A 23,750-nucleotide genomic window follows, 5' to 3' on the forward strand; every position below is an offset into this window, starting at 1 on the left:
ATCGGATTGCCTCCAAACACGTCTCAGGCAATTGTCTTGTTGAAGACATATGCGACACTCATCACTGAAGGGAACATGATGCCAATCTGAGCCGTCCATTCGGCATGTTTTTGGACCCACCTGTACCGCGATGCTTGGTGTCGTGGCTGCAAAGATGGACGTCGCCGTGGAAGTAGGGAGTGAAGTTGCGCATTATGCAGATCTTTGTGCACAGTTTGAGCCGTAACACGACGTCCTGTGACTGCACGAAAAGCATTATTCAACATAGTGGCGTTGCTGTCGGAGTTCCTCCGAGCCACAATCCGTAGGTAGCGTTCATCCACTGCAGTAGTAGCCCTTGGGCTGACTGAGTGAGGCATGTCATCGACCTTTACTATATCTCTGTCTTTCATGCCCGAACAACATCGCTTCGGTTCACTCCGAGACGCCTGGACACTTCCCTTGTTGAGAGCCCTTCCTGGCACAAAGTAACAGTGCGGACGCAATTGAATCGCGGCATTGACCGTCTAGGCATGGTTGAACTACAGACAATACGCGCCGTGTACCTCCTTCCTGGTGGAATAACTGCAACTGATCGGCTGTCAGACCTCCTCCATCTAACAGGAGCTGCTCATGCATGGTTGTTTACGGCTTTGTGCAGGATTAGTGACATTTCTGAACATTTAAAGGGCTGATTCTCTGATACAGTATCCACAGTCAATGTCTGTCTTGAGGAGTTCTGGGAACCAGGGTGATACAAAACGTTTTTTGATATATATATATATATATATATATATATATATATATATATATATATATATATATATATATTGTCTATAGAGTAATCCTATGAATATATAGAATGTTTAGGTATCAATTCTGAGGCATGTTCCATATGGGGATTCTGAAAATAGGATGTACGTTCTATCACCATACTTAATTTGCAAACTTAGCTGTCCTCTCTTTGGCGTGTGCCTCCGTGATTAAGTACGACACGCCACTGCACATTCAAATTAGGACTCCGATTCATGGTCACACGTACACTTCCCACTCATCATCCAAGATCATCCCAAGCAGATATCCGTGGATATTACGCATTGGTGATACAACTGCTTGCTTCTCCACTCACAAGGAGTTAACACCACTGATCTCGAAAATTATTGGGCAGTTCACATTATGTGCTGGAATGGGATGAAAACAGAACTCTTGCCGCCTTCTAAGCAATAAAAGCGTTGTCCTCGAAAGTGATACGTCTGGTGCCTGTGGTGCCTGTTACCATTGCGGTATGCAGTTTTAAGATATTTAACAACATTCGCATTTTGCTGCATTTTGGAAAAACTTAATTCTCCATATAGATATCCACGATAAGTCGATAAGTCGTATCTAAAATACGTTCACCCAGTTGCAAGGACCGAATTATGAGCGTGTCTGCAGAAATTCGTCACACGCCCCTAGCTTTTAGCGGGCATAACAGTACATGCTGCGCTTACACGAGATTCTGATCATTTCCTGTAGCAGATCGTCTGGTAGGGCTCTATCCTTCCCATGCTGAATAACTGTACGCATTTTGTACGCCAGCTTGCATTCAGTGTTCTTGGAAGTAGTAGTGGATGTCAGTGCACGGAAAGTGATTGTTACTGCTTCGTGGAAAGCAGGAAATCTGCGAAAATTGATTCCCATCCCCGCTACCACCTACTCAGTCGCATCAGCCGTAACAGTTTGTAGTGCGAATCATACGGTGCAAACTGAAGCTGTAACGCCTACTTAATGTTGGATTTTCTGCTTCTGTATTGATAGCATCTAAATGCAACCTCCCACTGGCACATAAACATCTGCGATTGTCGTGTGTGTTGTACAATAGTTGCGTTAATGTGCGAGGAACCATTTCGAGAAGGAGACCGTGTTCTGCGGGCGGTGGCATTCCAGGCGCGCCGCGGCTGCTCTGCCAATTTGTCGGGGAATCCCAGGAGCAGTGTGTGCGAGCGTGCAGTGAAGAGGGGAGAGGGGGAAGAGGATTGTTGAGGGGAGAAAGGCCCGCTCCTGCGCAGCAGTGCGTTCCGTCGCCCACACAAAAACATGTGCTCGTTCATACGCCTGAAAGAACTTTGCTCACAAGTGCAGAATTTCCCACAATTTCCAGCCGCATAATGCCTTCACCCATTTCTCTACCTTTTCTTAAATATTTTGGTTGAGCTGATATCACAGTATAAGTGTATACGTATGTGTGTGGGTGTGCGGCACGTATCACGGGACAATTACATATTTTTATTTTTATATTTATATATTTTATGATTTTGGTTAGGGTGGCTTTTAATATTGTGGGCTAGCATGAGACTTTTAATTAACTTATACCGCGATAACACTCGTACGGACATCGGCTGCCCCGAAGTACGTACGATATAATATTTTTTTAAACACAACGTGTGACCCACCGCCTTCTAATAAATAGTTTGCGTGAGCGGTGCTATTTAGAAAAGAAAATATGCGTATTCTTACGAAAACTGTAATTATTAATATGAGTCTCAGGGGCCACTGGTTATTTATGTAACAAACTACATTAAGATTAACTGAGATATTGCCGAATGAAATGATTTTCAACATTTCTTGTTCATTATTTGCAAGGCAAAACTGGAGCTAATCTCATCTGCCGTTAGGCGGCCAAATTGAAACATACTGAACTCATTAAGTGCTGTGGATTTTAGTAAGTGACATTTATTACTACACTTTTTAGCTTTGAAATTAATGAAAGATTAAAATCGAGAAGTCTCTCGCATTTACATTTAATATTATGACATAAAAGTTTAATTAAATAATACAGTCAGCGTAATGGCCGACTAAATCCTGCAAGGGTAGATGATGTTCGTGCACTAAGAAGTTCTGTAAAAATTTTGTTGATTATAATTAATCGTTGCGATCATGAGAGGTGACAACTAAGTCAATAAAACACACTTTCTAATAACAATTATAAGTATATTTTGCTAAATTACAACCAAACTTACATTAAATATTATCCAGCGCTACTATGGCGGCCTACCGCTAGACGAAACAAAACAGGAGAGATAGTTCAGTCAAAGCATTGTCTCTGATCTTCATGACCTATGTTACACAGAGATTATACCAAAAAACTGTGTTTTGTTAATTACATCGATATTTGTGTTTTGATAATAATAACTTACGTTTTTTACTATTTGTTATACACCGCGCACGCGTACACAGTCTTGAAATAATTTATAATTCACAAGTCGCACAACAAAAACTTCCTTTCCCTTTCTCCAAATGCCTATTTATGTGACGTAGCGTCACACTGGTATCGCCAGGTAGCACTAGTAACGGTCCCACGTTCAGTTAATAGAACATATTGTAAAGTAAAGCTTCCCGTGTGTATTTTCACAAGTAGGATGAGCGAATTCAGTTCGCAAGGTGAGAGTTTTTGTCCGCTCGAAATTTCAGTTAGTTTTATTAAGCACCTAATGAAATATAATTTCAGTGAAAGACTAGGAAGTGAAAGAGAGAATATGACTTAATTTTTGCTGACTACACGCTGGAGAAAGGGATAGAAACGCTCAGTGACAGACGGGGGAATGACCATCTTGTGTGAGTGATGAAACTTGCAATGAAGAATGTTGGTAGTCTACACAGGTGACCTCTATGAATGAGAAACACAAACTTTGAAACTTTTAAAATGGGCGACATATATGATACTGCAGCGCCTGTGTTATTACGAAACAACGACCTTGCCACAGTGCTAACGCCGGTTCCCGTCAGATCGCCGAAGTTAAGCGATGTCGGTCTGGGATTGGTGACCATCAGGTCTGTCGAGAGCTGTTGGCCAGCGGGGTGTTCTCAGCCCTTGTGAGGCAAACTGAGGAGCACTTGATTGACAAGTAGCGGCTCCGGTCTCGGAAACTGACGTACAGCTGGGAGAGCAGTGTGCTGACCACATGCCCCTCCATATCCGCATCTAGTAACGCCTATGAGCTGAGGATGACACGGCGGCCTGTCAGTAGCGTTGGGCCTTCGTGGGAGGAGTTTAGTTTAGTTTTCTATGCATTATTACGAATTACGTGCAAAGTCCCTTTGGACACGCATGCGTGTCCCAAGGAAACCAGCAGCGTAATTCGTAATATGGCATGCACTGCGATATCATATTTATTCGCCAACACCGGGCAATCAACTTTCAAGTAAAATGTCTACTCTGTACGGGAATATACATAATTAATGTACGAGTACAGGTTGTAGATACATGGCTGACTATATGTTTAAATTTGAGTCTCGCCGTGAGTCGCACTCGGATAGCCAAATGGTAAAGGCGACCTCCAGCGACAAGCGGAAAATCCGCGCTCGAGTCCATGTCCGGCACAGATTTTTATCGTCGTTTTTCCATTAAGCAGCTGATGGTTGTCCATATTCATAACTGCGATTACTTTTCTTGTATTTTAAAATGTGGGTCGGCATCTTTTGACTATAACAAATATAATTATTCTTTCCTTTTTAGTATGTAACAATAAGATTATTACTAATTCCTGTCCTTTTGAAAATTACGAAGGATTGTTCTGCATTTATCGGAAATAATAATGGATATTTCTGGAAAGGTATTAAACGGATTATTTCGAGAAAAATAAAATGTTAAGAGGATGATAGATGGCAAGAAAGATTGTTCGGAGCTGTAATGGGAGGAAGACATTTGTAACCAAGAATTTTATTTTGTTCTAGATGGCAATACAGTGTAAGTTATAAGACATGTTCCTATTTTTCATCATCCAGATTGCAGTGTGCAATCTTTTAAGATCAGACAGTCAGATAGAGCTTGGAAGGAGGATATTGTCTAGAGTTTGGTGTCGCTCTAACATTAATTTCAAATTGGACCACACTGTGCTTAACGTGGTGTCAAAAATGACTTCAGCTCTCAGTTTACTCAAGTAAGTAAAAATAAAAAATTTCTGTTCACGTGCTACGGTCGCAGGTTCGAATCCTGCCTCGGGCATGGGTGTGTGTGATGTCCTTAGGTTAGTTAGGTTTAAGTAGTTCTAAGTTCTAGGGGACTTATGACCTAAGATGTTGAGTCCCATAGTGCTCAGAGCCATTTGAACCATTTTTTTTTTTTTTTTCTGTTCACGAAAGTTGGACGCACGGGTTTCACTTGTGGCAGTGGCGAGTTTTCAGTGATAATTCTGGCGTCTCAGCTTGTGATACGGGATATGCTGCAACATTTTTCAAAATTTTGATACGTATTTTTATGCAATTTGTTAAGCTATAAAATCCATACTATGACGTTGATAGTAAAGGAGCACTACTCCTGAAATTTTAGTTACAGCTTCATATAACGTTGCTTTACTAGACAGTAAGCTCACTGTATTTACTTTCGGATACTAATTTTGCCCCGCCGTCCTAGCGAACGATCGTTTGAATGTTTACTACGTACAGCACTTGGTTCGCATGACTGGAGAAGTCCGATACTCACACCTTTTGTGCTCTGACAGTAGGAGACGAGACACTGGATGAAAAAGGAAAAGTAGAGCTGAAGCAGATTGTAAAGGGTCTCTTGAAAGACATTCGATACTAGAAAGTAATACAGCGAGTGGCCAAAAGTCATGGGAAGGCACCGTCTGTCTCCTTGGAGGGGTCGTGACATCCCGTCATCAGACACTTGTGGTCATATTACGTAGTAGTTTGCGCGTATGGAGAAATATTCTCTGCGATTCACCCTAGGCACTGTTCACTTATGAAACCTGAATCTTTGGGTGACCTCCGTTATGCGACGCGCACGGGATTCGTTCCGATTATCATTACAAGTTCAGAGTAGGTTAACTTCTGCATAGACGGCTCATGTTCAAATGGGACATCCATTCCGGTGACTTAGGTCACTCACTTAAAATGTTCAAAAGTGATATCTAGGTAAAAACCTACAGATAAGTGCAGTACAAGATGACTACAGAAAACGTGAGAAGAGCCGTTTCGAAAATCTTGTGGACTTAAGGGAACTAGTGCCTAGCTCTGGCAGTGCTGGAAATGATAAAACACAATTTACATTTTTCCTCTAATGGTCAGAGCTTCACTGATGTTTCAAAACATATTTCCCTTTATTTATCAGTCTCAATTATGTTTTCATTTAAACTGCAACCACAGCTTCGGATGGACGCTCCTTTTCCAGCAGACTAGTATTAGTCCAGTTGCGTCGTATGCCTGTAGCAGCTGTTTAGATACATCGCCCTTTATGTGTACGTTGATGTATTTCGACTCATCATGGCGTAGTGGTGGTGACGAAAAGGCTATTTGATAATGTTTGCCGTAATAATTGGTGACATTCTTGAATGAAAAAAACATTATTACTGATAAATAAGAGCGATTGTTTGTTGTGTGACAACTTTTGCGACTGGTATCGCTAATACAAAAAAATGGTTCAAATGGCTCTGAGCACTATGGGACTCAACTGCTTGAGGTCATTAGTCCCCTGGAACTTAGAACTAGTTAAACCTAACTAACCTAAGGACATCACAAACATCCATGCCCGAGGCAGGATTCTAACCTGCGACCGTAGCGGTCTTGCGGTTCCAGACTGCAGCGCCTTTAACCGCACGGCCACTTCGGCCGGCTCGCTAATACAAAGTCATATCAAGAGGATTATTATAGTTCTACAAATATCTGAAAAAGCATGATTCACAGTGCAACAGGTCAGCTCAGTCTGTTAAGGCAGCTTCGATTTGTCGCGAAACTTAATTATGCAAATCGTTACTGGCTTACATTCAAAATACATTAAGTAATTAGTTCCACTGTGTGATGATCTGGACTGGGCCATCTGATTCAAAAGCAAGCGTTTAGTAACAATACAGCAGACTACGAAACTACGGAAAGAGTCCCGTCGAGTGTAAATCCAACGGTAAAAAGTGGACACACGCCCTCAGAGACAATGTAAGTGAACCGTTGTCGGAGACTAGGAAACGTTACCGGCCGTATTGCTCTCTAACGGCAGCTACAGCACTGCGGTCGACGATCCGTCCATCTGCTATCAGTATATGGATTTAATGGCTACCCCTTTACGGAAGCAGTAGTCTTTGTGTATTTTGCTTTATGCTTACTTAAAATGCTTCAGTTAACTGTCAGATACGCACAGTCAATCATTTTCTGCCTGAAAAGACGTGAAAAAGATATAAATTCATTGCCAGTTTAGTAAAGTTCTTGGAAAAATCACCAGGAGCAATGACTTGTTAAGAAAATTGATTAGAATATTTGTAGCCCGCCTTAGTAATATCCACGATGAAGTGGAAACTTGACGACCATCTGTCATCACTGAAGACTTAGTGCAGACAGTCAATGCAAAACTTAAAGAAAATAAATGCCTTAAAATTTCGTAATTATTTAATGAAATTCGCACAGAACGCTTAAATTACTGACAGTTAGGCTTACAGTTGATACCGACAATGCAATCTGAGAAGCACAAAACCAACTGAGTAACTATTGCTTTGAACCTCATTATGCGATGTAGTAATGAAAGTGATGAATTTTTAAATGGATTTATCGACGGAGTTGAAACATTGGTGTCTCACGCTACAAGAGGAACGAAACATTGACATAGATGTCCTAACATCACCTAAGAATATGAAGTTCCAACAAACAATTTCGGTCCGGAAACCCTTGTGTACTTTATTTTGATATAGGTAGAACGTGTGGCTTGTGATCTTTTTTGTCTTACAATAAAACAGTTTGTTGACATTCTTCAGTGTGATGTTAATATAACTATGTCAAGCAATCTAAAACAAATGGGGTTCAAACGTCAGTAAAGAGACGTTTTTGCTCCATGGCAGTGCGGACCATCGATCGCCCAGTTCCTGTGTGTCAAAATACATTTAGACGCAACTGCAACAACGACAACATAAAAACAAACGTTCAACAGTGATTGAAAAATTTGGTGGAAAATTTTTATGGCACTGGAACTGAAAAATTCGTTGTTCGTTATGATAAGAACCACAACATTGGTGGCAATTGTCTTTAAGAAGCAGAGTCAGACGCAGGTTTTCACGTAGTAGTGGAACTCTTTGAAAAATTCAGTTGTGTTTGTTTAATATGGAAAGCATACTTACTTTAAAAAAATCAGGCCTCCTAATGACCTGTTGGTGAAGGGTTCTAGTGGATTGCGAACTTCCACACAGCAGGACAAGTTCATTTAGTTTAGGTGGCATCGCGTTGTGATTACAGATAACTTATGACACCGTGTGTGATTGAATTAAGTCTGGCCTTTTCATTCCGATGTCATCGTCACTACGGACCGTTCTGTCTGCTTTGATTCTTCGCTGATTGTGCTTTGTTTACTACTAGCATATGTCATCACTTTGAATTTGATGACGTAGATACCGACTGCCTTTCGATGCAATTGTTTGGACTAAATGTGTCCCATTTATTTATCCTCTTTGAACGCCAGTAACTGATCCAGTAATGTATCACTTTAACACAGAGACTAACACGCGACGCTCGGCCTAAAGTACTGTACACTAATTTCTTTGGATGCAATTGCAAACGGCAGTCTGGCTTAGAATGGTTAATGCCATTCTGTAACGGAAGTGCTTCACTGTTTTGATAATTACATCTATGTCTACATCTACATGGTTACTCTCCAATTCACACTTAAGTGCCTGGCAGAGGCTTCATCCAACCGTTTTCATACTACTTCTCTACCATTCCACTCTCGAAGGGCGCATGGGAAAAAGGAACATCTAAATATTTCCGTTCGAGCTCTGATTTCTCTTATTTTAATAAGACGATCATTTCTCCCTACGTAGGTGGGTGTCAACAAAATATTTTCGCATTCGGAAGAGACAGTTGGCGATTGAAATTTAGTAAATAGATCTCGCCGCAAGGAAGACCGCCTTTCTTTCAGTGACTGCCACCCCAACTCGCGTATCATATCAGTGACACTCTCACCCCTTTTTGCGTTATAACACGAAACGAGATGAAGTTCTTTACACCTTTTCGATGTCCTCCGTTAATCCTACCTGCTGAGGATCCCACACCGCACAGCAATAGTCCAGCAGAGGACGGACAAGTGTACTGTAGGCTGTCTCTTTAGTGGGTTTGTCGCATCTTCTAAGTATTCTGCCAACAAAGCGCAGTATTTGTCTCGCCTTCCCCACGATATTATCTATGTGGTCTTTCCAATTTAAGTTGCTCGTAATTGTAATTCCTAGGTATTTAGTCGAATTGACAACCCTTAGATTTGTGCGATTTATCGTAGACCCAAAATTTATCGGATTTCTTTTAGTACCCATGTGGATGAACTCGCACTTTTCTTTGTTTACTGCCAATTGCCACTTTTCGCACCATACTGAAATTCTCTCTAGGTCATTTTGTAATTGGAATTGATCGACTGAAGATTTTAGTAGACGGTTAAATTTCAGAGTCATCTGCAAACAATCTAAAGGGGCTGCTCAGATTATCACCTAGTTCATTTATGTAAATCATGAACAGCAGTGGGCCTTTGACACTACCTTGCGGAACGCCAGATATCACTTCTATTCTACTTGATGATTAACCGTCTGTCACTGCGAACTGTGACCTCTGTGAGAGGAAATAACGAATCCAGTCACACAACTGAGACGACACATCACATGTACGCAATTTGATTAATAGTCGCTTGTGAGGAACGGTATCAAAAGCTTCTGGAAATCTAGGAATATCGAATAGATATGAGATCCATTGTCGACAGCGCTCCTTAATTCGTGGGAATAAAGAGCAATCTGTGTTGCACTAGAACGATATTTTGTGAATCCGTGTTGGTTATGTATCAGTAAGTCATTTTCTTCAAGGTTATTCATAATGTTCGAGTAGAGTATATACTCCAAAATCCTACTGCAAATTGAGATCAGTGATATGGATCTGTATATCAATGGGTTATTGTTATTTCCTTTCTTGAATATTGGTGTGATCTGTGTTACTTTCCAGTCTTTAGGAGCAGACCTTTCGTCAAGTGAGCGGGTTGTATATGATTGCTAAGAAGGCACTATTGTGTACGCATACTCTGAAAGGAACCTGATTGGTATACCATCTGGACCGGAAGACTTCCCTTTCTGAGGTGATTTGAGTTGTTTCACAACACCTAAGATATCTGCTTCTATGTCACTCATGCTAACAGCTGTTCTGGTTTCGAATTCTGGAATATTTACTTCGTATTCTTTCGTGATGGAATTACGGAAAATTGTATTTAGTAACTCCGCTTTAGTGGCACCATCATCGGTAACATTTCCATAACTATCGCGCAGTGACGGTATTGACTGTTTTTTGCTACTGGTGTACTTTACATACGACCTGAATCTCTTTGGGTTATCTACCATATTTTGAGACAATGTTTCATTGTGTTTCATTGTGGAAACTATTAAAAGCATCTCGCATTGACGTCCACACTAAATTTCGAGATTCCGTGAAACTTATCCAGTCTTGGGGATTTTGCGTTCTTCTGAATTTGGCATGCTTTTTTCGTTGCACGTAGTGTTTCTTTGCCTTGTTGCGAGAGCCATGACAACACAAGCATCTAGCTTCTTCAATAATCGCTTTTTGCGCTATATTGTATATGTAATTCTTTTTTTATTTCTCACAGGGAATCAGCTCAAGCAGGTCGACACGTGATAATGAAACATACTTTATAGTTTTAACTATTACTTGCCGTAACACGAGTAAGAAATTACCTGGCCCTTAACCATGGTGACTCTTCAACAAGATGTCTTTTATTTTGCAAGACAGCATCATTTAAAACTGGAGAAAGAGAAAATTTTTATATCTTTCTCAGGTTATTTCATCATATTCACATGTGGCACACCAAAATGTTTAGTTTTTGCTGCACGAAACGGTAACAGTTTTGAATAATATGCTTACATGCAGAAAACTTTTATTTACAATATACTTACGTCTTTCATTCACATATGAATGACAATACAAGGTTTATTGTGGATGCGCAAAGAATAAAGCTGATCTTCAGCCGCCGGGCGGTTTGTACGTCTGTTCCAGAGGTGCTAAAATCGTGGTTCTTTCTCTTATGTAAGGTCTGCTTCACTTACTTTTGGAACGATTCTCAGCGGCGATATTTTATGCTTTTATACTCACGTTATATCGTAAATTTATAGAACAATGAAACCTGCATGTAACTGACACTTAAACAGCCTGCTGGACTGTACGAACCAGTCAGAAACGGGATCATCGCATCACAGATGTGACAGTAGATGGTGGGAAATGGTCACGAAGAATATTTTGGAAATATATTGAGAGAAACGCTTACAGCTAACATTATAAAATCTGTTCCTTAGCCACAAAAACATTTCAAGTAAAAGGAAACTAAAAATTACTTTCTTCTGCTCCAAAATGTAGCTTCCTAGCACTTAACTCCTTCTGACTTTTACTGAATATGTAAACGACTGTGAAAATGCTACTCTTAACTTCAGCATAATAACAATCTATCCACAGTTACGCGACAATACTGTATCTTACATGCGCACAAAGTGGCGTCTTTCAGATAACGGTTTCTCTTACTTAGTTTGTTCCTAGCGTGCCGCTTTTTCTGGCCAGTTAACGGGGAAAGTCGTTCCGTTGCTTTTAGGAGGTAAGAGTAGAAAATATCGTATTGTGGAGTAGATCCCGTCACACTAACGGCCGAACTTTCGGGTAGCAACCGCCGTCCCAAAAAGTCAGCGAGCTGCAGGAAACTGCCCTGAGCACTTCGCAAACCTGCAGTTAGCGTTTCTCCGAGAACGAACACAACAGTGTATGGTTTTCCTTACCAGGAAACTAGCAGCGTTTCTGGCTCGAGTTCTAAAGGAATATGGTTAATTCCCTGCAAGCACTACCTCTAACCGTTTATTAATTTACATAATGTTCGCATTGAACTGTGTCTGAAAGGAGGAGAAAGAAAAAGTGGAAACATCCTTGATCCAGTTATGTAACTGGATGGTAATGAAGCTTTAACATGCTTTCATGGGGTTCTAGTTCCCTGCCAGCATCTCAATAAAAATAAACCTGGTCACGCACATACCTTTTTAATCCAAATTTTAGAATTAAAATCCCTTGTACTATAGAGAAAACTGCAACTTTCACTGAACGAAACGTAGTAGTTTATTATGATAAAAATAACTGCTGTAGGCGAACATATGCAAGATCATTCTGAGAGTATTATTCAGTTTACTAGCTTAATATATGACGATCATTAACAATATAAAATGACGACCATTAACAAATTTTGCAATAAACAGAAATTATTCGTACTGCTTCTAGTGTACTGTTTCAAGTATAATTTCATTCTGTAAACGATGTACACCTGAGAGCTATCAGCTGCACAGTAACGAAAAAATGAAAATTTTGTTACAAAGCATCATTGCCTCTCCCTACAATATAGAAACAGAAAAGAACTCGACGACGATATTCGGCAAGGGCATTCACACGAGATCTAATGTTGCTTACACACATTGATGGAAAAACAGTCGCAACACCAAGGAGGAGATGTGCGATATAAACAGAAGTCGGTAGGCGTGTTTTTGCATCTGGAAAATGATGTCTAGTCAAATTTCAAGACAGTTACATAATAGTGGGGTTAGTGGCGCCACTATGAGAATACAGATCAGTTTTTCTTTGGATATACGTTATAACGACGGAGACGGTCCAATGCCTTTGAGAGTGGGCGTGGTGAGTTGATGTCTGAGAAGAACGCCTTTAAGGCCAAAAAGACACCATTATCAAAAAACTCACTGAATTCGAACGAGATCGCGTAACAGGGTACGAGAAACTGCATGTTCCTTCTGTGATATTGCAGAAAGACCTGGCAGGAATTCAACCATTGCACATGATTCCTGGCAGCGGTGGTCGCGAAAACGTACGGTCGCAAGATGTCCGGGCTCCGATAGCCACGTGGCAGTACGGAGGGGAAAGACCATCCTGTTCGGCCTACAGCTCTGCATCTGCATACTGCATCTGCAGCAGCAATCTGAGCAGCAGTTGGCACCACAGTGACACAACGAACTGTTACAAATCGGTTACATCAGGGTCAGCTTCGAGCCAGACGCCCTGTAGCTTGCATTCCACTGACCCCAATCCACCATCATTTACGACTTCAGTGGTGTTAAACGAGAGGTCATTGGGGGCTGGTTGAAGGTCTGTTATGTTTTCTGGTGAAAGATGGCTCTGCCTTGGTGCCAGTGATGGCCGTGTGTTGGTTAGAAGGAGGTCAGTCGAAGACCTACACCGAACCTGTCCCCGTGATGGACACACTGGACCTACACTTGGAAATATGGACTGGAGTGCAATTTCATATGACACAGGAGCACTCTCGTGGTTATCCCACGCACCCCGACTCCAAAATCGTACATCAGTCTGGTGATTCGATTTGTAGAGCTGCTTTCATGAACAGCATTCCAGAGTGTGTTTTCCAACAGGGTAACGCTCGCCCGCATACCACTGTTGTAACCCAACATGCTCTACACCGTGCCGACATTCTGCCTTGGCCTGCTCGATCAAGAGATTGTCTCCAATCCAGCACATGTGGAACATCATCGGGCGACAACGCCAGCGTCATCCACAAACAGCACTAACTGTCCTGTTTTGAGCGAATTTTGCAACAGGCTCGGAACTCCGTCCGAAACTGACATCCGGCACGTGCACAACGCAATGTATGCACGCTTGCTTGTTTTCTTTCAACATTCTGGTGGTTACTCCGGTTATTAGTGTACCAGAATTTCACATTTTGAATGGTTTATATCGCGTTTACAGTAACCTGTTATGAAACTTCCTGGCAGATTAAAACTGTGTGCCGGACCGAGACTCGCACTCGGGAGCTATGCCTTTCGCGGGCAAGTGCTCTACCATCTGAGCTACCCAAGCACGACTCACGCCCTCCTTCTCACAGCCAGTACCTCGTCTCCTACCTTCCAAATTTTACAGAAGCTCTCCTCTGGTAGAGCACTTGCCCGCGAAAGGCATAGGCCCCGAGTTCGAGTCTCGGTTCGGCACACAGTTTTAATCCGCGTGGATGTTTCATATCAGCGCACACTCCATTGCAGAGTGAAAATCTCATTCTAGTAACCTGTGATCTTGAAACGAAAATCACTTACATATCTTACCAGACAAATGCATTCCCGAAATTCCATTGCTGTGCATTAATTCATTTTATTATTGCGATCTTTTTTCCGTCAGTGTATTTTCAATCATTTTGACACCATGCTACGTAGAAATGATTTTGGTAAGTGAGAACACACGAACCGGTCGCCCTGTTTGGTGTGCTCTCTGCTCAATTTCTACGTACTTGACTTACATATGTAAGGACTAATGTAGATGTCGTACATGTTCATAAACCTGCTTATTGTGTTCAAACTTTATTCTCCCTCTATAATTTGTACCCCCACGCTTCCTTTCATTACATAATATACGATTGCCTAATGCCCTAGGATGCGTCCCATCAATAAATCGCTTATTTTAGTCAAGTTGTTCCATAATCCTCTTTGCTCTACAGTTTGACTCACTACCTCTGCATTAATGACTCAACCTACAATTGCAGTCTTTAAAATTCTTCCAAAAATCTATTATCCATTTATGTTACTACTAATTCACTATTTATGTATGAGTCTATAATAATTATTATTTAATCTACATTTTGTGGCCATAGCACAGTATGAAGATAGGTGGTAGTTAAAAAACATTTTCTCCTTTCGAGTAGTTGCTTGCTGCCTTTCATAGCTGCTTATTGCCTTCCACGCGTTGGTCAAATACGTCTCAGATCATTATCTGAAAAGTGTGACGAATTAAACAATTGCAGCAATAACCTGTTTCAGTCGGCTACTGAGCTCTAAGGAATTCAAAGCACATTGCGCTAATGTAATAACTGTGAAGATTAGAGGACAATAAGTACAAAAAAGGAAATTTGTAGTGTGGACGCCGGCCGGAGTGGCCGAGCGGTTCTAGGCGCTACAGTCTGGAACTGTGCGACCGCTACGGTCCCAGTTTCGAATCCTGCCTCGGGCATGGATGTATGTGATGTCCTTAGGTTAGTTAGATTTAAGTCGTTCTAAGTTCTAGGGGACTGATGACCTCAGAAGTTAAGTCCCATAGTTCTCAGAGCCACTTTGTAGTGTGGACGGAAAAAACACTCTAAGACAAAAAGAAAAAAGAAGAGAAATCAAACAACGCACCACGAAGGAAAAGTACAAAAGGGACAGAAATCGGTAGATGTGCTGTAAATTATAGACAAAATAGTGTTTACAACTTCAGAAAAATTGGCTGTTTGTTTCAAGAGAAACAGCTTCACAAAATGAACAAGTCAATAACGCGTTGGTAGACCTGTCGCCCTTAAGCACACAGTTATCCGGCTTGGCATTGATTGATAGCGTTGTTGTATGTCCTCCTGAGGGATATCGTGCCCATTTATGTTCAAATGGCGCATTAGATTGTCAAAATCCAGAGCTGGTTAGAGGGTCCTACACGTAATGCTCCAAGCGTTGTCAGTTTGGGAGGGATCCGGAGACCTGTCTGGCCAAATGAGGGTTTGGGAAGCACGAAGACAAGCAGGTGAAACCATCGCCGTGTTCGGACAGGCATTATCTTGCTAAAATTTAAGCTGAAGATTACTGACCACGGGGGGCAACGAAACGTAGAGTCTCGTCGACGTACTGCTGTGTTGTAAGGGCGCTGATGGAGACATCCTAATTGGTCCTGCTACGAAAAGGAACGGCACCCCAGACCATCAACCCTGGGTGTCGGGCCGTACACTGGGCGATAGTCTGGCTGTTATCGCACCGCTGCCCGGGAAGTCTGCAAGCCCGTCTTCGGCCTGAAATATTAATGCGTGGAGTAGAATTGTCGTCACTGGTAAGACCAACTACGAACTGAGCCACGATGACCAGCGAATGAATGTCTGGAGAAGGCCCAGATAGCGGTGGGGTGCCAAGCTGACTGTCACCTGCCGCACGGTCTGACAACCTGGGGTGATGGTCTGTGATGCCATTTCATAGCAGGGCGCCTTTGTGCCTTTGTTGTCATCCGTGGCACCGTTACAGCAGAGTGGTACCTTGAGAGCATTCTAGGCTGTTTTGTTAACTTTCATTGCAAAACATTCTGAGCGTACATTTCAGCAAGTTAAATGCCCGCCCACGCACTGAAAGAGTTTCTACTGCTTGTCTTCGCGCTTGCCAACCCTACCTCGATAAGTGAGGTCGTCGGATCTCTTCCCATTTGAGAAAGTTTGGACCAGTATGGGCAGGGCCCAGGAACCAGGTCTGGATTTTGACGAAGTATCGCGCCAATTGGGCAGTATTTGGCACGAGAACCCTCAGAAAACCTCCAACAACTATCAATCAACATTAAGCCGAAAAACTGCTTGAATAAGGGCCAGGGCTGGACCAACTCGTTACTCACTTTCTCGAGTTTGTAAGCTCTTTCTGTTGAACAACTCTTCCAGTTTCTCTGCAACTGAAATCATTTCTTTGTCTATACCTGTATGCCACACCTAGCGATTTCCGTCCTGTTCAGATGATGTCGTTTGTTTTTGTTTTTCTTTGTGTCCTCAACTGTATATGAGTACGCGTATAGATATGTTGACAAAAAAGTACCTGCCCTCAGAGCCATGGGAGTCGAGAACTACAGATGCTAGACATTCGAGCAGAGATGTTCCTCTACCGGCTGGTCTGTAGCGTGCGTTGGTGGTGTGTTGCAGGCAGACAGAGAGCGCCCACCTGCCCATCATGCTGTTGCCGCTGCTCCTGGCGACGCTGGCCGCGGGTCCCGTGCTGAGCGAGGCGGCTCCCGCCCCCGCACCTAAGGCCGCAGCCCGCAGCCCCACCGAGATCACCGGTGAGTGGCCGGTCGGAGTCCGCTCTGAGACCGTCACCCCACCGTCTCATTCCGCAGTTCACGCGTTTCGGGGCAGTTCTGTGTCTTTTGAATACATTGTGGAAGTGAACGGTGATCATAATTTATTACGGTGACCAGTTTCGACCACTATTGTGATCATCTTCAGACCAATGAGTAAGGACCTCCTTCTGCTGGAGAATCACTAGTAGTCATTCTCCGCTACTAGTGATTCTCCAGCAGAAGGAGGTCCTTACTCATTGGTCTGAAGATGACCTCAGTAGTGGTCGAAACCGGTCACCGTAATAAAATGTGATCACGACTGTTTTTGACACTAAATAGTTTTGTGTCTATTTAGATGGCTGGTCATGGAAACTGCAGCACATGGAGAGAAAATGAGCAATTTTACAGTTTAACAGGAAAAAAACACGAATAAATTTATAGTTGATCTGGAGTATAGAGGGCTTGGAATTAGGTACAAAGAGCTGTCACTTTTTCCAGGAGCAACTATTCAAATACGGGCTTCCATGATTTCTGACCACCATCGGTTCTCGACGTTCCATAAGATCTTTTTCTCTTTACAATAGTTACTATCAGCACAGCAGTGTACCAGCTTGTCGATCTAGATCGTTTCAGTCTAAAGGATGACTACAGGAGCATTGTTTCTTAATGTCAACTGAGCTTTCCAGGTATTCCTCTCGATATCGCAATGATCCGCATTGGCTGGACTGGCCGATAGTTACGATAGGGAAAGGATGGCACTAGCAATCATGTGACAGGGATGTGAGACCTTAACTTTTCCTGGCGAATCGAATGTTCAAATAACTTACGGGTTTGTCCGCAGCTCGTGGTCGTGAAGTAGCGTTCTCGCTTCCCGCGCCCGGGTTCGTGGGTTCGATTCCAGGCGGGGTCACGGATTTTCTCTGCCTCGTGATGACTGGGTGTTGTGTGCTGTCCTTAGGTTAGTTCTAAGTTCTAGGGGACTGATGACCATAGATGTTAAGTCCCATAGTGCTCAGAGCCATAACTTACGGGTTTGCTGCCGGAAGACGACTGCCGATATTTCGACAGGAGCACACGCTGCCATACTCAAGGCACAACTGCAAGGAGGAAGCAATGTCCAAGGGAATTTACGAGTAGTACCTCGGTTCACAGAAGAGAAACAAGGAAGATACCACACACAGAATAAGTAACGCCAGAGTCAACACACAACCAAAGATAACCAACATCAGATATATCGATAGTGACTATTAATCAACAGGTGAGGAAGCATTTCCAACAGGATTGGCCGAATTTTGCGGAAATATGATGTGAAATGTAGTTTCCGACCACCTTCTAAGATTAGGGCCCTGTTGGCGTCCGTAAAAGACGATCTTGGTTTGCGTAAGGCTAGTGTCTATCGTATTCCTTGCAGTTGTGGCATGTCATATATTGGTCGAACAATCAGGACTGTGGAAGACCGGTGTATTGAACATAAGCGACACACACACTTATAACAGCCGAGCAAATCCGCTACTGCAGAACATTGCCTTGACACCGGCCATCCTATGGAATACAACAACACGAAGATTCTGGCATGCACGTCTAGCTATTGGGATAGTGTTACTAAGGAAGCTGTTGAAATCAAACTATCAAGCAACCTTATAAATAGAGAAGGTGGATTTTGTTTAAATGCTGCTTGGAATCCGGCTCTGTCTCTCATTAAAAATAGAGGGACAGAATTAGTGCTACCTTACCTGTTGATTAATAGTCACTATCGACATTTCTGATGTTGGTTATCTTTGGTTGACTGTTGACTCTGTGGTTACTTCTTCTGTGTGTGGTATCTTCCTTGTTTCTCCTCTGTGAACCGAGGTATCAAATTTCCTTGCACATTGCTTCCTCCTTGCAGTTGTGCCTTGAGAATGACAGGGTGTGCTCCTGCCGAAATATCGGCGATGGTCGACGACGTCACCCGGAAGCAAACCCGTAAGTTATTTGAACATATGACTGGAATGTTGGACCTCCAGATACATTATGTAAAGGGGATTAACCAACTATGAAATGAAATAATGGTCGAAACTGACGCCTACTAACAAATATATGAACAAGAATTAATCACAGAATCTGTTCGAGATCGAAAAATACAGACAAACTGACAGTTACCATCATGAAACGGATCTAATCTAACAAATATCTTGGCAAAGACCGAACTGAGTGGGTGAATTGAAAAGATCGTCATCCTATAAATCAGTTATAGAACGATAAACTGGCGGTCGACACACAGCGATCGCCTGATTGCATCAGAAGAACAGAAAACTACTCCGAGCAAACAACATCGCTAGCCCAGTAATGAATGAGCCCTTGCTCACTCAAGAAAAGTGTAGCATCAGCAAAGCTGTTTCAACTTAACAACGCCCCTACAGAAGGTCGATATGTCTCATACACCGCTCACCTAAGCTGCAATTTCTTGGTACATTGCATCAGAAGCTGCAAGTGCCATCAGCTGCTACACACTGCAAAGTATCAGCTGCTCATTGTGGCACGTCCCTTCTCCACATCTGTGGATGAAACTTTCTTATCAACCTCTGAAAAACAAGTGCCTCTCTCAAGATCTCCAGACGTAGGGTTTTACTGAGAATGCCGAGACGAACAGTTTCACGTCGAAACAGTCTCCTTAGTCCTCGCTACAAAGCCTGTTCTGTTCCCGTGTGCCAATCAAAAGGCTCTGCAAAATGCTGGGCAATTATATCGTTCTTAAAAAATAACTGACTTCCCACCTCGCAAAAGTTTTTACAATGTTAACCAACTCCCACGTACACAGTTCTTAAACAATTCTCAGTTGCACGCCCACGCTTTATTTAAGTTTACTACTTCAGCCAATACGTTTGTCTCCCCACCAGAATTTCTCGGAAACCGGTGTGCTGACGCTCTCTGCTCTGCCATTTTTCAAGATTAACTAATGAGGTGTCCTCTTACAACGTTTCAGGTGGCAGGGTGTTCACCCCATGTGGACCAGCACAGGAATGTAATGTCGACCCATCACTTTCACAAAGAGGGGAAAGAAATCATGAACAAAATGTAGCTGCGTTGCTTCTCACGTAACAAAGATCTGTATCTGCCACTGACTTCTCAGTTCACTGCATTCTATGAAGGCGACCTGTTGGCGAAGAACGAAGTTCCTTTGAAACGTGTTTTTACCAGATGTCACAGCTTGTAAATGCCAAGATTCTGCACGTGCTCAGGTGCCCGTCATGGCACATTATACGACTTCTTCGTATAGCGGTCGAGAGTCTATACTGTGCAAGGTGAACTATGAGAAAAATTGGCGAAAAGTGTCCCGGGCACCCAAGCTAAGCAAGCCCGTAGCCCTGTATCTCCTGCCAATGGAAACTTCTCCCCATACCCTCGCTTTCACCGCTGAAAGCCGATCTGAAACTCATAGGGGGCTTCCCGGGACCCCGAGTCACTATCGTGTGGCTCTCTTTTCTCACTGGAGCTTCATGGCCCTAATTAAATTACAGTAAAAAGATAGGTAATTAATACACGAGTAGAGAGCTTAATAACTGAGGTTAGTTATTATGAATACTAAATATTTAAAATCAAAGTTCGGTCTTGGTTGCGGATGCTTTTATTTTCAAATTTCTTGGGTTAAGCCGTCCGCGTCGGAAATGACATATGCTCTGCGTACCGAAGTCCCAAGGTAGCCACTGCGTTGATATGGTGAATGACAACTCTTAAAATGCGGATACCGATATCTGTGCGTCGGCTTTCGGGGAACACTATGTCCCAAAGTACCATTTGATTTTTTGTGAACTATAACATCCAAGAACGGAAGCATTCCATAACTTTCAACCTTCATGATAAAAAAACAAACCCGAAGAGAGTTTCAAACCTCCAATTTTGTGAACAACTCCCTCGTAACACCATCATTCATAAATCCGTCTCCATATAAACGACGCAATAGACTATGAATCTCGGCGGCGTTGACTCCTTTCTCTTATAGAAAGCGAGTGATGAACGTACCTCAGAACTTAGCGGGATATGTAATAATAACGTCCGTTTCAATCGCTTGCTGTTTACACACTCACGAACAGAACAGATCTTACTGACACAGCGTCACCTACAAAGTCTCCTTCTCCAACCATGAAGGCACCATGAAGCTATAAGTATGAATCGACAATAGGAGGTTAATTTCTGAACTGCGCTCATACATCGATTAGAGTTCACATTTTTTAAGATTTAAGTTCGAATTTTAATATTTGCCTACGTGAACGACAATCTAAACGGCGTCCTGATTCAGGTCTAAGACTCTAGAGTATTTCTAGATATATTCTGTTAGGGAGAACCACCCATACTGCCTTACCGAGCAAGCGCGAATATACTGTATCATACTCATGTGAATTGCTTCTTTGAGGCAAATTTAGAAAAATAAATATGTGTGTGTGTGTGTGTGTGTGTGTGTGTGTGTGTGTGTGTGTGTGAGAGAGAGAGAGAGAGAGAGAGAGAGAGAGAGAGAGAGAATAAATGGATGAGAAAAATGCATTGTGTTACGATGCTTGCGGTGAAACAAAAGACTGCTTTACTTTCTGCCTCATAACAGCGGCCATTAATTATGTTGCCACACGACTCGCGGCTGAAACAAGAGGAAACTAAGAAAAAGTGCCTACAGTAATGAGCTGTATCGTTATTTATGCCGACATAATTCTTCATCTCGCGAATGAAGATCTCTTAATTAAAAGAGTACGCGAGACAGCGGTACACGCTGGAAACAATACTTCGTCTTGTGAGTCATGAGGAGAAACAGCTATCGTTGACAATTGAAACTGAAAAGTTAAGGAGATCATTGCACTCATAAACTACTATACTAGGATGCAATAAGGTGCTTTCGTGATGGGAAATCATAGAGTTTGGAAGTACAGATCGTTTGAACACCTGTTCTAAATACTAGATAAAGCAACTTCCGAATTCCAATTATCCTGTCATCTAAGTTAAGTTGCTTCTGGAAGGAGTCGGATGAAGTATTAAGGGATCAGTATGTCGGTAGTTTGCACACACTCGTGAATATCAGCACAGAAATGAAATCTATTCGCTGGACAGTAACAGAAATCGTCTCCCTGCCTTCGCAGTTACTAGTGCCACATCTGTCGCTATGGAAATGGTAAGAAAAAGCTGTACAACACGTATAATGCTTTAGTACCCCGTATTTAGGAACAGATGCCTTGAGAAGGAAATTGAAGGAATTGTTGCAAACAGTTGGGGAAGTGAAGTGCTTCAAATTTCTAGAGTCTACAGTTACTGCTAACGCAACGCACATGGATTATGTATCTATTCACTGAATGAGAATCACTAAAATGAAATCAATGGATCCATGAGTGTAAAGTCAGTAATGATGAAAAGACATTTCAGTTGTCACTGCATACTGATTACACAAAACTATTGGCACTGTTATGAAAACACATCGTTACACCTTCAGTGATGTGATTCCCATCTGAGGGCATTTCATTCAAGTTGTTACGTAGCCTTTGCGACTGAGTAAGCCACATTCCACCACCACATCCCTTTTCCCAGTGGATCTATTTCCATATATCTCTAGTTGCAGTGTTCGAAAGTCAAGATGGAAACATCCCTGACGATGTAACTCTTGAGTCAGGCCCGGAGACGTGCTCAGGCAGAAAAGCAGGAAATTTGGGTTCGATTCCCGACCTGGTACAGATTTTCAATTGTCACGACATTTTCATTGAAAACATATGTGCCGAAGATTGTTTCCTAGCCCTCATTCACACGAGACATCCAGAGGCAATCATCACTATGATTACTAAAGTTAATAAATCAGTCAAGAAGCCTAAGAGAATGATTCTGGTAGAAAGAGCGGATAAGCTGTTGTTAGCAATTGACCTAGACAATGAACTGTTATCACTTTCCTCCAGTAAGACGGACGTAGGGGAATTATGGACAAAGTGTAAACAGACAAAACACCGTACTCTAGGGAACTATGTTACTACTCAGTAGATCAAGAACGAGAACGATCCACCATTGTTTAACAACGAAATTCATAAAGTTCTGAGGAATCGAAAGCCGGTGCACTCTCAGTTCAAAAGCGATAGAGCTAATGACGACAGGCAAAGGTTAGTAGAGATTCGTGTATCTTTGAAAAAAGCTATGCGCGAAGCGTATAACAGCTACCACCGTCATACGTTAGCAAAAGATTTGGCCGAAAACCCGAGAAGATCCTGACTCACCGTAAAATCGCAAGGTAGGTCTATGGCTCCTGCCAGTCATCCGTAGAGTAATCTGTTGTGGCACTCGAAGATTGTTGAAGTTTTAAATTTCGTGATTAATAATCGTTCACGCCGTCGTTTGAGCATCGAACATACTTCCGTATGGACGACACAGTAGGGGACTGATGACCTCAGAAGTTAAGTTCCATGGTGCTCAGAGCCAGTCACGACACAGTAATAAGCATCCCGGGCGCAGAGAAACAACTGAAAGATTTGAAAAGAAATAAGTCGCCAGGTCCGGACGGAATCCCAGTTCTATTATACAAAGGATACCCCTTACTTACCTTGCATTTATCTCCAATCTCTGGCCCAACATAAAATCCCAAGGGACTGGGAAAAAAGCACAAGTGACTCCTGTATAAAAGATGGGTTAAAGAACGGACACGCAAATTTACCGACCAATGTCCCTAATATCGGTTTGCTGCAGAATCCTTCAACGTAGTCCGAGTTCGAGTATAATAAATTTTAAGGCCGAAAAGCTTATGTCGAAGAATCAACATGGTTTTAGAAAGCATCGCCCGTGCAAAACTCTGCTTACAATTTTCTCACATGATATACTGCAAAGTGTGGGTGAAGGACAACAGGTAGATTCAATATTTCTAGTTTTCCCGAAAGCATTTGAGACGGAACCCCACAGCAAAATGGCTCTGAGCACTATGGGACTTAACTTCTGTGGTCATCAGTCCCCTAGAACTTAGAACTGCT

General features: G+C 42.5%; 1 protein-coding gene across 1 annotated transcript in view; it reads left to right on the forward strand.

Annotated features, from left to right (window-relative positions):
• Positions 1–23,750, forward strand: part of LOC126484448 (uncharacterized) — a 219,588-nt gene that overhangs the window by 136,031 nt on the left and 59,807 nt on the right. The window contains exon 2 of the mRNA XM_050107969.1: positions 16,652–16,788. Within this exon, the coding sequence (XP_049963926.1) occupies positions 16,680–16,788 (109 nt within the window). The 5' untranslated portion in view covers positions 16,652–16,679. The remainder of the gene's footprint in view (positions 1–16,651; positions 16,789–23,750) is intronic.

Source organism: Schistocerca serialis, chromosome 6, assembly GCF_023864345.2.
Source record: "Schistocerca serialis cubense isolate TAMUIC-IGC-003099 chromosome 6, iqSchSeri2.2, whole genome shotgun sequence".
Classification (NCBI taxonomy): domain Eukaryota; kingdom Metazoa; phylum Arthropoda; class Insecta; order Orthoptera; family Acrididae; genus Schistocerca; species Schistocerca serialis.